This window comes from Candoia aspera, chromosome 4, assembly GCF_035149785.1.
Source record: "Candoia aspera isolate rCanAsp1 chromosome 4, rCanAsp1.hap2, whole genome shotgun sequence".
Taxonomy (NCBI): Eukaryota; Metazoa; Chordata; class Lepidosauria; order Squamata; family Boidae; genus Candoia; species Candoia aspera.
In genome coordinates this window covers 69,930,283-69,945,910 of record NC_086156.1, presented here as the reverse complement: position 1 = coordinate 69,945,910, position 15,628 = coordinate 69,930,283, and the positions used below count along the sequence as shown (strand labels likewise).

The 15,628-nt window shown below is 40.1% G+C and overlaps 1 protein-coding gene and 1 non-coding gene across 2 annotated transcripts in view; both read left to right on the top strand.

Moving 5' to 3' along the window:
- Nucleotides 1–15,628, top strand: part of PTCD3 (pentatricopeptide repeat domain 3) — a 38,494-nt gene that overhangs the window by 17,373 nt on the left and 5,493 nt on the right. Inside the window, exons 12-21 of the mRNA XM_063300410.1 lie at nt 2,030–2,112; nt 3,606–3,750; nt 4,317–4,367; nt 5,208–5,297; nt 7,248–7,276; nt 7,948–8,054; nt 10,402–10,480; nt 10,582–10,672; nt 11,258–11,343; nt 13,503–13,648. Of these exons, the coding sequence (XP_063156480.1) occupies nt 2,030–2,112; nt 3,606–3,750; nt 4,317–4,367; nt 5,208–5,297; nt 7,248–7,276; nt 7,948–8,054; nt 10,402–10,480; nt 10,582–10,672; nt 11,258–11,343; nt 13,503–13,648 (907 nt within the window). The remainder of the gene's footprint in view (nt 1–2,029; nt 2,113–3,605; nt 3,751–4,316; nt 4,368–5,207; nt 5,298–7,247; nt 7,277–7,947; nt 8,055–10,401; nt 10,481–10,581; nt 10,673–11,257; nt 11,344–13,502; nt 13,649–15,628) is intronic.
- LOC134498143 (small nucleolar RNA SNORD94) lies at nt 1,800–1,944 on the top strand. Its single transcript, XR_010068009.1, has one exon. It is a non-coding gene; the product is annotated as a small nucleolar RNA SNORD94 (small nucleolar RNA).

Genomic DNA, 15,628 nt, shown 5'->3' with positions numbered 1-15,628 from the left:
CCGCCCTTGGCCCCTACTGTGTGGGGTGCTGAAGGGTTCAGTGCTCTCCCCACTCCTGTTTAACATCTACATGAAACTGCTGGGAGAGATCATCTGTCACCATGGGGTAAGGTATCACCAGTATACCCCTAGCAAAATAAGTGATGCTGTGGATGTCCTCTCCTGGTCCCTGGAGGCTGTAGGGGTCTGGATGGAACAAAAGGCTTCAAATGAACCCTGGCAAGACTGAGTGGCTTCGGGTTTTAGGGCCTTCTGGATCTGGGACTACCATCTTTGGTACTGGAGTGGCACTGCCCCAGACAGACCTGGTTTGCAATTTGGGAGTCCTTTTGGACTCACGACTCCTGTTCAAGGAACAGGTAGCAGTCAGGGCTAGGAGGGCCTTTGCACAACTTTGTGTTGTACCAGTTGTGCCCATTCTGAACCCTGCAGCTCTGCTCACAGTTACTCGCGCCCTGACCATCTTCCACATGAACCATTGTAATGCACTCTACATGGGACTGCCCTTGAAGAGTATCCAGCAGCTTCAGCTGGTGCAAAATGCAGTGGCAAGGGCAATTATGTGTTCCCCTAAGAAGGCACATATTACACCTCTGCTTCTTGAGCTGCATTGGTTACCAGTTCGTTTTTATTTTATTTATTTATTTTCTATCCTGTGTTTATTATTTTTATAAATAACAAGGCGGTGAACATACCTAATAGTCCTTCCTCCTCCTATTTTCCCCACAACAACAACCCTGTGAGGTGAGTTGGGCTGAGTGTGACTGGCCCAAGTTTATCCAGCCAGCTTTCTTGCCTGAGGTGGGACTAGAACTCACAGTCTCCTGGTTTCTAGTCTGTTGCCTTAACCACTAGACCAGACTGGCTCAGTTTGCTTCCAGGTCCAATTCAGGGTGCTGTTTTTGACCTTTAAAGCCGTACGTGGCATGGGGCCAGGTTATCTGAGGGACCACCTCTTCCCAATTACCGTCAGGTCTGGCAGGAGAGGCATACTCAAAAGAGTCCCCCTTTTGGGAGAGATGGGCGGTAATAGAAAGTTGAAAAATAAATAAATAAATACTGCAGATCCCATCTGTGAACAAGTTCTGTCTAATGGGACCCAGGAGGTGAGCCTTTTCTGCGGTGGCACCTGCCCTCTGGAACATCATCCCTCTTCAGGTGAGGTTAGCCCAGGCCTTCCGGAAAGCCCTTAAAACACGCTTTTTTCAGCAAGCCTGGGAATCCCCTGGTAATAGGGAGCCCACATGTTGGCTGTATTATTTGTAATATTCTTCCACTTGTGGTCTTGTTTTTATCTATGTTCATTGTTTTAATTATTTTGGTAGTATGTTTTAATAGGAGGTTTTATTGTACACCTCCCAGAGTCACTTTGTGTGAGATGGGGGGCTCTATAAATTTGACAAATAAATAAATGACCATGCTTTTAGTGAGAAGAGAGATGTAGCTGATACCATTATTGTCATGAGCAGTGATGGTGAGCAGGAGGGGGCCCCTATCCAGGGGTGAAAACGCATGTGTAGTAGTGAGGAGTTGAGCAGCCATTCAAAGAGACACAGAACAGACCCGCCTTGACTTTGGGGGTTTATCTGTCTGGGTTTTCTCACGCTTCTTCAGTTTGTTAGGATTTTCTGTCTAACGTAGCAGTAATAAAACACTAGAGACTTATTCCTCGTCTCAGCGTGGTTCCTGACTGTTAGGATGTTATGGCGATGTTGCTTGTGATCTTAATACATGTTTTCCCTTTCTATAGATAGTACTGGGTCTGTCCTCTGAATTTCTGACCATTGGAGTATTTGTTTGCAGCAATGATGAATGGCGCAGGGGTACGGACCTCAGCTGGATCATGGGGGCTGAGTGTGAGTTATCTGTGTCCCACCATTGCTGGCAAGTGGCTGGCTTTCTGGGGCCTGGCTCACATGAGAATTTCGCCTTATACTGAGCTGCTATAGATCTACTAACTGCTTCAGCCGTGATACAAAGAATATACATGCTATTGCTTATGGTATAACTGGCTTTCTGTTTGTTTCAGCTGATGTGAACACCTGCAATACGCTTATTGTAGCAGCCATAGAAGCTAAGGAAAGATACATTGAGAAATGGGCATGTATTGAAGTAAGGAGAAATTCTTGATTCAAATTTTGCCATAGTAAATATTTAGGTTCAGTTAAATCCTGTCCTTTTATTGTAATTTATTTATTAATGCACTTTTATAGTTAGATATCATCCATATTTGCTCATTTTCTAGTATTCTGTGGTGATTTTTATATACATAAATTCTGTATAATCAGTTCAAATGCTTTGACAAGATGTCTTCATCAGCGAGACAGAGTAACTTCTTCTGTATAATGATCAGTATACATATAATTACAATACAAAAATATATTAACACTTTGAGATTCTAATATGTGTCTATGCATGCAATGCATGTGAGAAGGGGAGAGGCTTCAGGTGTGTGTCATGACTTTTTTTCCTCCTGTGACACACCCCCATCTTATATTACAATTACTTAAATAAACAAAGGAGCAAATAAATTCTCTGGTATCAGACTACAGAATACATCATGTCAAACCCTGCATCAGAATCTCTGATGAGATAATTGTCATTGCATTTATTTCTGTCTAAATGACATTTAAAGATCACCCTACTCATAAATGGCTCTCAGCAGGGTACAAGTTAAATTACTTCACTTTGTATTAAGAAGAGATTGAGAGGGGTTACTTTTCAATTCAGTTTGAGACTGCAGAAGAGGGCTATGGGTTGGGTGGCAGATGTCAAGGATGTTGTAAACAGATATGCTGTTTCAAAAGACTCAGTGTTATTGTACTTCATCTTGATAAAACACTTTCAAGTGCTCAATTATTTTACTATATTGTTACTAATTAGCAGCCCTTAGTGGGTGCTAATTAGTGGGCCTTCTTTCTGGAAAAAAAATAGTGATAATAGCAGATGTTGATTATTTAACTTAGTTGGCCCTAAGACAGATGAAATGTGTTCTACAATTACTAAGTTCAGTGAACTTAGAATTGCCACGAAGTCTGGAAAGATTCAGAACTACTCCTTGAAAAAAGCTTATTTAAAGCAATACCTATTGGTTCAGTGAAATTTGATTTCCAAGCAGTTGTTTTCAAATGGCACAAGGGGACTGGTTACAAGGAAAGGGGCCTTTCCTACCTCTGTGGAGCAGCTTCTTCAGGCTTACCTGGTATCTACATTATTTTCCTTCCAGCTATAGTACACCTTTTCTTTGGGTAGTATTTTTGGAAACTCTCTATTTAACTGATAATCTTATGACTGTGATTTTCGTGCTATATTTACTTTGGGGGGGGGTCTGTTTATCTGTTCTACTTTCTATGCCAGTTTTAGGATTAGAAGGGTTTAATTAGAAGGGATTAATTAGAAGGAATTACCTTTCTAATAATATATTTTAAATGATTGATGCAATTACAGAAGGGTACAGTTGATGGTATTCTAGAATGGCATTAAATAAATGTGCAAATGTTAAGGAATTGCATAGGGGGAAAAGGACACAAATACACAATCTGAAGGAATGGGAACATTGTTTTTACATAAATGTTAAATCAAATTCTTGATATTTTGGTTAACAGGACCTGCTGAGGCAGATGGTTGAACAGGATATACAACCAAATCTGCTAACTTTTAATTCTGTACTGAAGGCACTGAAGCAATGTGGTAAGGTGCCCCGGGCTAAGGCTAGACTGACCTTGAATGAGATGAGAACACTAAATATAGGTAAGAATTCTCTGTAAACTAAGATTAACCCAACACTCATTTTCTGTAGTTATATCTGAGTAGTAATATTAGCACAGTCATAATTGAGAGAAGAGATACTCCTGTGACTAGACTATATTTAGATACTTATTCATCCATTTTAACCTGTAAAGTCATTGTTAAAAATTAACTAACAATAATAAACTTCAGTAAAATCCCTTAAAAACTACATATTTAAAATACAGTAGCTTAAAAACAGTATTGCAGGACAGTAAGAACAGAAAATACAGCAGCACAAATTTAACTGAATACAGATTATGAGCATATAATCTGAGACCACATGTCCGCCCCACCAAAGTCCTCAGTATAGTCCCCAGAACCTCTCAAAAGTTGTCTCTACTATATCTTTAAGGGGGAAGGGGAAAACTATGTATATGGAGAATAGCCATATATAGTTTTTAATAACATCAAGTCATTAACTCAAGTGTTGCCACTGGCCTGAAATAAGTTGCATGCATCTGATATAATTTAATACATTTTTGTATGTCAGTTATGTTAAATGTTGATTTGATATGTATTTATTTCAGAACCTAGCCTCGCAACGTATTACCATTTGCTATGCATGTCACGTAACATTGGTACGTAGTACGTTTTTATGGTCTTGTGAATTTGGGTAAAATGTGCTTCTGTTGGAATAATATCCCTCTTGGCTTTTGCTGCATAGAAAACTACTTCAAGTTTTGCTCTGAATGTGTAGATCTCTCTCTGTTTCACCTGAATTTGGATCTTTTTTCATAGACCAATCTCTAAAATAAATGTTGCAGTATTGAGACTCTTTTTGATTACATTATATTTAGCAGAATTTTGTAATGCATGGTTCTGAAAGTCCTTGAGAGGTTCAGAGACAACTAATCAGTACTACGTTTTCTCTGCCTAGTGAAAGTTATTTATCTGGGCACTCATGTTAGTAATTTTTTAAGTTGGACTGAATTGGAACCAAATATTCAACATCATGCAGTGTCAGCAGCTGCTTTATTCATTTATCAATGAAATACAAGTTAAACAGGATATGGACCATATTTGCTAAAGTGTCCTAACTAGCCTTTACCACCTTTACTAGCTCTCTCTCTCTCCCTCCCTCTTCTACCATACTCCAGCTACCTGTCCATTTGCACTTCCAGGCCTGATTTAACGTACTCTTTTGTAGTTTTAAAGCCTCAGTACCTTGAGTCATAGTAACTGCAGTCAGAATTTGCAGTGATAGGGAGCTCAACCAGTCTCCTCAATTATGAGCAACTATCATAAGCAAAATCATTATGAAAACTGTTTCTGACAATCTATTTATAATTTGCTACTTAATTTATCTGTTGCATCCAACTTCATAGTCCAATCTCATTTTCACAGAAACATATTTGACCTGCCTTTTAAATAAAACACAGTTCGATGCAAACTTGACTGTATGTTTTTTTCTTATATAGCCGGATTTTCTGAATCCCAGTCCCATGTGCTATATGCAATAGTAAATGAAATTGAAGGAAAAGCTTTTTATCCTCGGGATCCAGATGATAGTATGTACTTCTTTTATTCCATGGCAGTTTTGAATTGTGCATGACTAATGTATAACAAAAGTAATTTTTGAAACTGTGTATGAGAGGTCAACTGATAGATAGCAATGTTCCTTAGGCATGAAAGCCGGCTGGGTGACTTTGGGCCAGTCACTCTCTCTCAGCCCAACTCACCTCACAGGGTTGTTGTTGTGGGGAAAATAGGAGGAGGAAAGAGTATTAGGTTATGTTCCCCACCTTGAGTTGTTTATAAAAATAATAAAGGCAGGATAAAAAAAAATCGATTAAATAAATATTTGTGTCCATTAAAGTAATCAGTTAATATGTAAATCAGTTGTTTGTGTAATGTGCAAGAATGTTTGTTGTTTATGCCTCCCGGAAATTTTTGGAAAAGAGACTAGGATGTTAAACAATGAATCCTCCATTCGTTATGAAGAGGTATTGAATAATGAGCTAATTCTTGATGTGGACCATATAATCTAGTCTTTTTGTTCCTAGGCTGGTGGTACAACACCAATTCTTTTTTTCCTGCTTGCACTCATGATAAAGCACTATGATTCAATGCTTTTCCTCAAATTTCATTTTTAAATGCCTTCTCCTCACCCATATTTTTTTTCAAAATTAAAAATAACTCCTTTGATCATGACCTTGAAAGGAAAATGAATTATCTTCAAAGGTTGAAGACAAAATTTCAGGTCTCCATTTTGAATTAGAAAAGAAGGCCAATTCAGATGCTCCTGTGTTGAGAGCATCCTTGGTGTGCTTATTCATATGGATCAAACCCATACTGAAATACTGTATCTCCAGAATCTGGGTGCATGAGCTTCAGAAAATTCTAGTGAAAGCACATGTTTGCCTGGAAAAAAACAATGGAAAAAAGGAATACTACAGCTAAAGTATATTTTCCTCCACCCCAGTATTTTTAACAATTATCATTTTCCCCAGACAATAGATTTGGTTCCGCACATCCTATTGTCTGATTCCTCTAGATGAGAAGGGAAATTTGAAAACCAAATCTTGGAATTAACAACATGCAGTTGAGGGCCTAATGTAGTTCCAAACTTTTTTTAAAGCTTTTGTGGCTTTCAGAAATTACACCAGCAAATTACTTTAAACAGGAAAAGTTCTTTTTAATCTCAGCATAGGAAAACAAATTTCAAAAATGTCCAAAGCACACAAAAGCGGACATTCTCCCAGAAATCCCAAGCCTCTCTTCACCATCATCCCTGCAGCTGTCAGCCACCCAAATTCAGCTCCCAGCTGCTGAAAGGTTACCGATCGCTTCCCTAGTCAGACTGTGGCTGGTTCTTTTCAGAACCATAAGTGCGCTGGCATTTTCTCCTCCATGTTCCAACTTGTGCGAACTCTTTTTTGTTCTACCCTGCGGGCTTCAGTGGTTCAGCCCTAGACTGGAATTTGGATGGGAGCTAGTGGCATATCATCCCTGGCTTCCTGGGCGGTAGGAGGATAACACCTGTTGCTGGATGCCTCAGGTACACTACAAGTACCTTCAGGGTAAGGCTGAGTTTACACAACATGCTTAGCCATAATGTTAGCCTGTTTGGGGAATTCAGACAGTGTGTTCTATGATTATTGTAGTTTATAGCTTATCTTAACCAGGCTTAACATGTGGTACAATCCCAGTCGGTTGTAGTTAATACAATAAACTATGGTTTAGTCAAGCATGGAGTAATACAATATGTGAGCATGGTTTTAGTGTCCACTGTTCTCTCCTCAGCACTTGACCAGGTTACAGTTACTTGCATTTTGTGCTCAAAGCCTTAAATATTTAAATGCTGTGTCGTTATGGCTTTGGGTTAAGAAGCAGCCTGCTAGAGTTCTTTGGCTTGATATTTGTTACTGAGCCCCTTGGATTTGTTTCAAAGAAGAAACCTCTCTTTTGGATTGCTAGAGAATGTCCAAAATTAACAATGACTACTTCTTCCTTTCCAGTCCACTTCTTTCTAAGTGCGATGAAAACAGTAAGTAGATTTCTGATTTCTGTATATTGAGGTAGATACTCATTCACATTTGTTTAAATATTTCAGTAGCTTTCTGGCTACCTATATATTAGCTAGACTAAAAAGCACCTTCTGTAGTTTCTACTGTTGTTCCATTAGGAACTGGTTCCTTCCTTGCTATAATCCATTATTTTGTGCGCTTACTGGAACCAAATACCTAAATGGACAAATATGTGATGAAACTTTTGGCCTGGAATGAATAAGCAAGCAAGCATATGTTTGTATGTATATAGTTTTAAATCAAATCCGTTTAAAATAGTATGTTCTGTATGTAGTAGAATCTTACAGTGACAGAGAAAATGTGTGGAATTATCTGCAAAACTTGGAATCTGATGTGAGACCTCCAAGATTTTCCTACTCTGCTGATCCAGAAAATGAGATCTCAGATAGATACAGCCCGGCTTTGCATCTCATCTAAATCTTTTAACCTCACCTGCCACCTATCCTTGATCATAAAGATACCTTGTTAACTTCTAACCTTTTATAAAACCATGCATTAGGAATTCATCCTTGCTGCTAATTTTTAGCAAAAATGAAAACTACAGGGCAGTTTATGATGCCCTGTATAGCAGAATAACTGCTATTTTTTGGATTCAAGGAGTAATGCTTTGTTTTGTAATGCTTTATTGCAGTGCCTGGAACTGAAGGATGTTCAACTTGCTTATCGGCTACATAGGGTGGTGGAGACAGCAGAGAACAGGCTAATGTTGGGAAATATGACACGCAAGAACCTTTACTAGTAATTGTTATTTAGCATTCATAATTACAGAATTGGATTATCAACAGCTTCAGTTGGGCTGGAGGATTAGAAAGGAAATGGATTTATTCTTAACTTCTGGATGTTATTGGAATTATTTATTTATATATTACATTTCTATCTCACTGTTAAGAATCCTCAACAGTTCATGGATACACATGCAAAATATCCAGAGTAACAAACATTAAAAAATAAAACACAGTAGAATAACAACAATAAAATAACAGTGACGAGTATCAATCCCCAACTGCTCTATGAAAGAGCACTGTTTGCTGAAGGCACTTGGGGGGGGGGGCATATCTAATTTCAACCAGTGGACCATTCCAAAAGGCCAGTGCTGCCAGCAAGAAGCAGCATCTCTGGCCTTAGCCCCCCTCACTTCCCCAAAGTGGGAAACCAACCTTTCCCAGAATAATAGTGTAGGGCAGGCAGATTCTAGCTGGAAAATATGGTTCTGAAGATAACCTGGTGTCAAGCCATAGAGGGCCTTATAGGTTAAAACCAGACCTTTAAATTGCATCCAGAAGTTTATTAGTAACCAGTGCAGGACCATCGCACAGGTAAAACGTGCTCCCAATGTTAGCAAGTAAAGCTGCTGCATTCTGGACCATCTGCAGCTTTCCAAGTGGTTTTTAATCGAAGGCCCAAGGACAGTATGTTACAGTAATCCAAAGACATGAAGAGGGCATGACTAACTGTAGAAGGTCCTTCTGCCCCAGACAAGGCCCACAGCTGGTGCCCTGGCCATGACCTCCATCTGTTCAGAAGGACACAAAGTTGCAGACTTTGCCTCCCCATCAGGAGATAATATTGGAAGAGACATAAAGCTCTGATGGTATCAGCTCTTCAAAGTAGATCAGATCAAGAAACAGACACTGTGTAGGCCTAAAACTGCTTTTATTAAAATAGATATAGTAACAAAATCTTGAAATCTGAATGTGTTTCGCTTTCTTCCTCTTTTATCTTCATGTGAATAAACGGGGTGCCTGCCTTTGGCATTTTTGTAAATATCTTCTTATAGGCTTAAGCCACATTTATCTGTTCATTGCCTTAGTAATGGATCTTTCCTCTGTCCATTGAGGCCATCCTCTATACTCTCTACAGATGGGCAAACTTAGCTCTGTCTGGCTTTAATCTGTTATGTCCCATTCAGACCTCACAGCCTCCAGGCAGTGGGACAGGACTTCTACAGCATCTCCAGCAAGCCTGGATTTGCAGTGTAAAACTGGTTATCATCAGCATGCTGATGATAATGAACCCCAAATCACTGAATGATCTTCCCTGGCAGTTTCATGTAGATCATAAAAAAGTAGAGGGGAAAGGTCTGACTCTTGTGGCATTCCACAAGGGACTGACTACTGACTCCTCCTCCACCCACCCCCCAAACCACTCACTGCTCCAAATCCCCAACCTGTGCAGACAGTCCAGGAGCATACCTTGGTTAATAGTATCAAAAGCCACTAAGAGATTTAAGATAACCAAGATAAGTGCACTCCCTCTCCATCCAGGTCCTGATAAAGATCCACTAGGGTGACCAGTGCTGTCTCCATCCCCTGTATAGGTTTGAAGCCTGAAAGAGTGCAGATAATCTTTTCCGCTACGATGCTTCGTAGTTTGTCCTCCACCACTGTCTCAACTGTCTTCCCTAAAAAGGGAAGGTTAGACACTGGGCAGTGGTTTTCTTAACACCTTTGAATCCAAGGAAGGCCACTTAACACCTCAGCCCCTTTCAAGGCTCCTGGCAGTGCCCTTTGCCCCAGTGAGGCATGGATTACCTCTTAAATCTAGGTGACCACTTCCCCTCAGCTGCTTGCAGAAGCAAGGAAGAACAAGGATAGGCCCACAAATAGCAGAGGACATCGTAGAAAGCACCCTATCCATTTCATCAAGCAAGCATCAACCATTAGAAGTGGCCACCTTCAACAAAGTACTTGCTTATGTTTAAGATCTGGGGGAGAGGCCTTATTCTGAATTTCACCTAGGGATAGGAAAGGAAGGGACTGTAAAGGGAAAGGGGAAGAAATGCTGTAAGGTCCTTTCTCTTCAATATTTTTTCTTGAGACCCTGTTTCTAGAAGTAAATAGTGAACTGATTCCAAATTTGTAAGTCAAGTTTTACCAGCAGGTGATTTTAATTTTGATAGGTGAAAGTTCAGTATTCATATTACAGTATCTGTTGCATTTTCTTTGGAGTTCAAAACATTAAGATTCTAAGTTATTTACAGCTTTTTGAGAAGTCAGAACAGAAATTTAATAAGACTACAAGGTAAGTTTTTCCATCTTCAAGCTGATGGGGTTTTGATAACTTGTTATTTCTCCCATTGCTACAGTGTATCATTTTTTGAATTATTGGCTATGATGGAACACCTTGATGTTTTGCTGAAGTGGTATAAAGAACTGGTTCCATCAGTAAGTATTATTTGCTAATGTACATATTTGTGAATGTTAAAAGTTTAATCATCGGTACCTTGAAACTGTGGTTATCCAAAAATTTGTATCTTTTTCTTCAGGTGTTTTACCCAAATATTAGAACGATGCTGCATCTTCTTCAGGCATTGGACTCTGGCAATTGCTTGGAATTGATTCCCCAGATCTGGAAAGGTTAATTACAGTTTGTTTGCTTGTTTTTTTGTTTCCAATGTGATAATCAAGACACCTTCCCAATTTAGTCAGAAGGGCCAGTATTGGGCAGATTTACCTCTTTAAGCATCAAGAAAATTTGGATATACATTTAGATCAGAGCCACAATTTGGTGTCACTAGCTTGATTCAGGAAAGCTATTACCATGATGGCTTGTCCTGTAAGAGTGGAGATTTATTGCTCAAATTAAAAGCTTGCTCCTGCAGTTTGTAAAATTTCTAAACGTAGTTGCTTATTGATCCCCAGTGACAGATCCCATTGTAGGAAAGAAGATCTAGTCAGAGTGGATGTTTAATAATGTCACGGCCCATCAGAACAATGTACTGTATTTGTTACTCTCCCTTTATATTAACTTCCCTATAATATATACATTTTCCTGCATTTGTATTTTACGGTAGATCTGTGACCACACAGTAATGGTTAATTAGGCTTAGTTAAATTTAAGGATCAAGCATCCACATGTCTGCTCCAGTAAAGCCACTGATTTCATTAAGCAGGAACTGCTTGTGATGGCTTTATTTCTTATAACTTTTCTTTCCTGCTCAGATATTAAGCAGTTTGGATTTAGCCTCAGAGATCCCCTTGTACAGGAGGTTCTGGCTCTTATGGCGAGAGACATGCAGTCTCCAGAGGTGAGTCTTGATGGGACTTGGATGTGGAAAACTTTAACACTTTTAAAAATTGCAGAGGCCAATGGCATGAATTAGCTAGTGCTGAAATGAATCCAGGAGACCTGCCCTTACTATTTCTTATCCTAACAAAACAGAAAATGATGCAGATTAAGTTTCATTTGATGGAACTGCAGTAATATTCATGTTTGCAGTAAAACAATGCACATTAGTGAAGTTCCTCTATTTTCTCAGCAGGACAAGCCAATGGAAGAAATCTTATTGATTCTTTCCCTTTGCCTTCCTAAAATTTCTTCACTGCTATGTCCCACCTTCATGCATCTCAGACTCCCAACAACATAGCTACCTATTAATAGAAAAAATAATCTCTCGAGGTGGTTCATGATTGCATCATATAATAATTTAATCATTTCAAAGCTAGAGCAGTAGAAAATCCCAGTGCCTGCCAGAAGCATATTGAAAATATATTTATGTACAATACATAAATATCACATAATTTAAAAAAATAGAACCAACATAGGTACCATATAACATACATAGTCTAAAATCTATAGAAACTAAAGCTAATCTAAAAGAGTTAAAAAAGTTAAAATGAACTATGCCTTAAGAATAGTAAATACATAAGTATTTTAGCTATATAGACCAGGGGTCCCCAACCCCTGGGCCGTGGACCGGTGCCAGTCCATGGCCTGTTAGGAACTGGGCCGCACAGCAGGAGGTAAGCAATGGGCGAGCGAGCCAATTTACAACCTGAGTATTTTACAGCTGCTCCCTGTTGCTTGCATTACCGCCTGAGCTCCGCCTCCTGTTGGAGAAAGCAAGCCCATTGGCTGCTGTCTCCAAACGGCATGAAGAAAAAAGAATAAAAGGTCGAGAAAAAGAGGAAGCGCTTGAATCATCCCAAAACCATCCCCCTGCCCCCCACCGGTCTATGGAAAAATTGTCTTCCACAAAACTGATCCCTGGTGCCAAAAAGGTTGGGAACTGCTGATACAGACCTACTGTTACCTATTGTCTATAAAGTTCTAATGCTTTTGGATAGCCTCTGAGCAGAATCTCACCACCTGAGCTGTAACATCAGGAAAGCTATCCTTCAGTAGAAAATGTGTGATGTAGTCCTTGCTTAACGACCCTAATTGGGACTGGAATTTCTGTTGCTGAGCAATCACGTGACTGCACTGCTTAGTGATGGCAGTTTTGGTACTCCTGGTTGCTTTCATTAGGCCAGGACCTCTCACTTCTCCTGCCCTGCTGCGCTGACCTCCGCCTCAACTCCCCCCACCTGCCTATCTCCCCTCCATCTCTGCCCTTTTGGCCACCCTGTACTCTGCCACCCTGCTGCCCTGCACCCCTGCTACCCTGCATTCTGCCACCCATATTGCCCACCTGCCGCCCCCAACTGAACTTAGTCGTCATCTTCCTCCCACTGCTGATTACTCTGTAGCTAAGCTCCATGGTCACTAAGTGGAAAAATCTCGTGACCACAACAGGCTTATGATATCACTTCCATTTGGTCGTTAAGTGAATCATTGCAGTTGTTAAGCAAGACATCATGTGACTGTGACTTGCAGTTTTACTTCCGTGTTCTCCATTAACTCTGTTTGTCAGAAGCCAGTTGTGAAGCACATGAATGGTGATCACATGACCGCGGGACATTGCGATGGTTGTAAATGCGAGGACTGATTGCAAAGCTTTTTTTTTTATACTGTCGTAACTTTGAACAGTCACTAAACGAGATACTAAGCAAGAACTTTCTGTATAGAAAATAGCATTGGTTGAAAATTAGCAAAACAGTAAAAAGTCTTGTCCTGGTTGTTTTATTCACGTTTGGTTTCCATATTTACGTACATTAAAAACAATTAAATATACAATGTCTTTTGAGATAGTAAAAATAAATAAGGATTTTAAAGTTTTAAAGTCTTAGTCCTGTTTTTTTGGTGGAGGGGGGGACATTATGTCATAATTATTTTCAGTAGATACTTTGGAGTAGGCATGGGGGTGCGTGGTGGCGACAGTTGGTAGTACCTCCTTCCTTAAGGAAGGCACTGACTGGTGCATCAGGTGTCTACCAGGGCACCACTTTAGCTTCAGATCCTAAGTAATGCTCGGTCCTAGATTACTGCTGTTCACTGCAGATGCTTTGGTATGTCAATGTTTTTCAGACCCAAGCTGCATTTGCTGAATGTGCTGAAAATATAAAATCTCTCCATGAATTAAAGATCAAGAACACACAACTCTTGTGGAAAGACACTTCTCTTAATAATACCACAATACTTTTTGCCAGGGCTGGCAGAACACAGCAAGCTTGGTAAGAAAAAAGGGTTACTACCAACAAATTGTATTTCATTCTGGAGGTAAATCTTGAAACAAACCAACATATCCCAGGTTCCTGAACCAGATAAGTCTCTATCTAGCTCAATTATCTTTGACATCAACACACTTGTTCAGAGTAGGTGTCAAGTACACGTTTTTCCTAGAGAGTCCTTAACTGAAAACTCAAACCCCAAAGTACATTGGGGGGGAGGGCAGAGAGAGAGAATATAATGAAATCTAGATCCTTAGCTATCTATGTGTTTTCTCTTGCCCTCAAACTGTTCCTGGAGGAGGAATACAGCTAAGGCATGCAACCTGTTCCTACAGTTTAAGGGTGCACCAAAGAGTCCAGTAACAACTTAATGGCTTGTTGTTGTTCAGTCGTTAAGTCGTGTCCGACTCTTCCCATGGGCCATAGCATGCCAGGCCTTCCTGTCCTCCATTATCTCCCGGAGTTTACTCAAATTCATGTTCATTGCATCGGTGATGCTATCTAACCATCTCATCCTCTGCCGTCCCCTTCTCCTTTTGCCTTCAGTCTTTCCTAGCATCAGGGTCTTTTCCAGTGAGTCCTCTCTTTGCATTAGGTGGCCAAAGTATTTGAGCTTCAGCTTCAGTATCTGTCCTTCCAATGAGCAGTCAGGGTTCATTTCCTGTAGGATTGACTGATTTGACCTCCGTGCAGTCCAAGGGACTCTTAAGATTTCTTCTCCAGCACCACAGTTCGAAAGCATCAATTCTTTGGTGCTCAGCCTTCCTTATGGTCCAACTCTCACAGCCATACGTTACTACTGGGAAAACCATAACTTTGATTATACGGACCTTTGTCGGCAAGGTGATGTCTCTGCTTTTTAATATGCTGTCTAGGTTTGCCATAGCTTTCCTCCCAAGGAGCAAGCATCTATTAATTTTATGGCTGCAGTCATGGACTGCGGTGATCATGGAGCCCAAGAAAATAAAATCTGTCACTGCTTCCATTTCCTCCCCTTCTATTTGCCAGGAAGTGATGGGACCAGATGCCATGATCTTTTTTTAACGTTGAGTTTCAAGCCAGCTTTTGCACTCTCCTCTTTCACCCTCATTAAGAGGCTCTTTAGTTCCTCTTCATTCTCTGCCATTAGGGTGGTATTGTCTGCATATCTGAGGTTGTTGATATTCCTCCCGGCAATCTTAATTCCGTCTTGTGGTTCATCCAGCCCAGCATTTCTCATGATGTACTCTGCATATAAGTTAAATAAGCAGGGTGACAAAATACAGCCTTGTCATACTCTTTTCCCAATTTTGAACGAATCGGTTGTTCCATGTCCATTTCTAACTGTTGCTTCCTGACCTGCATACAGGTTTCTCAGGAGACAGGTAAGGTGGTCCAGTACTCCCATTTCTTTTAAGAATTTGCCACAGTTTGTTGTGATCCACACAATCAAAGGCTTTAGTGTAGTCAATGAAGCAGAGATAGATGTTTTTCTGGAACTCTCTTGCTTTCTCCATGATCCAGCGAATGTTGGCAATTTGATCTCTAGTTCCTCTGCTTCTTCAAAACCCAGCTTGTACTTCTGGTAGTTCTCAGTTCACATACTGCTGAAGCCTAGCTTGTAGGATTTTGAGCATAACCTTGCTAGCATGTGAAATGAGCACAATTGTGCAGTAGTTTGAACATTCTTTGGCATTGCCCTTCTTTGGAATTGGAATGTAAACTGACCTTTTCCAATCCTGTGGCCACTGTTGAGTTTTCCAAATTCGTTGGCATATTGAGTGCAGCACTTTAACAGCGTCATCTTTTAGGATTTTAAGTAGCTCAGCTGGAATAGTGTCATATCTGCTAGCTTTGTTGTTAGTAATGCTTCTTAAGGCCCACTTGACTTCACTCTCTAGGATGTCCAGCTCAAGGTCAGTGACATGATCATGGTTATCAGGGACATTAAGATCTTTCTTGTATAGTTATTCTGTATATTCTTGCCACCTCTTCTTAATCTCT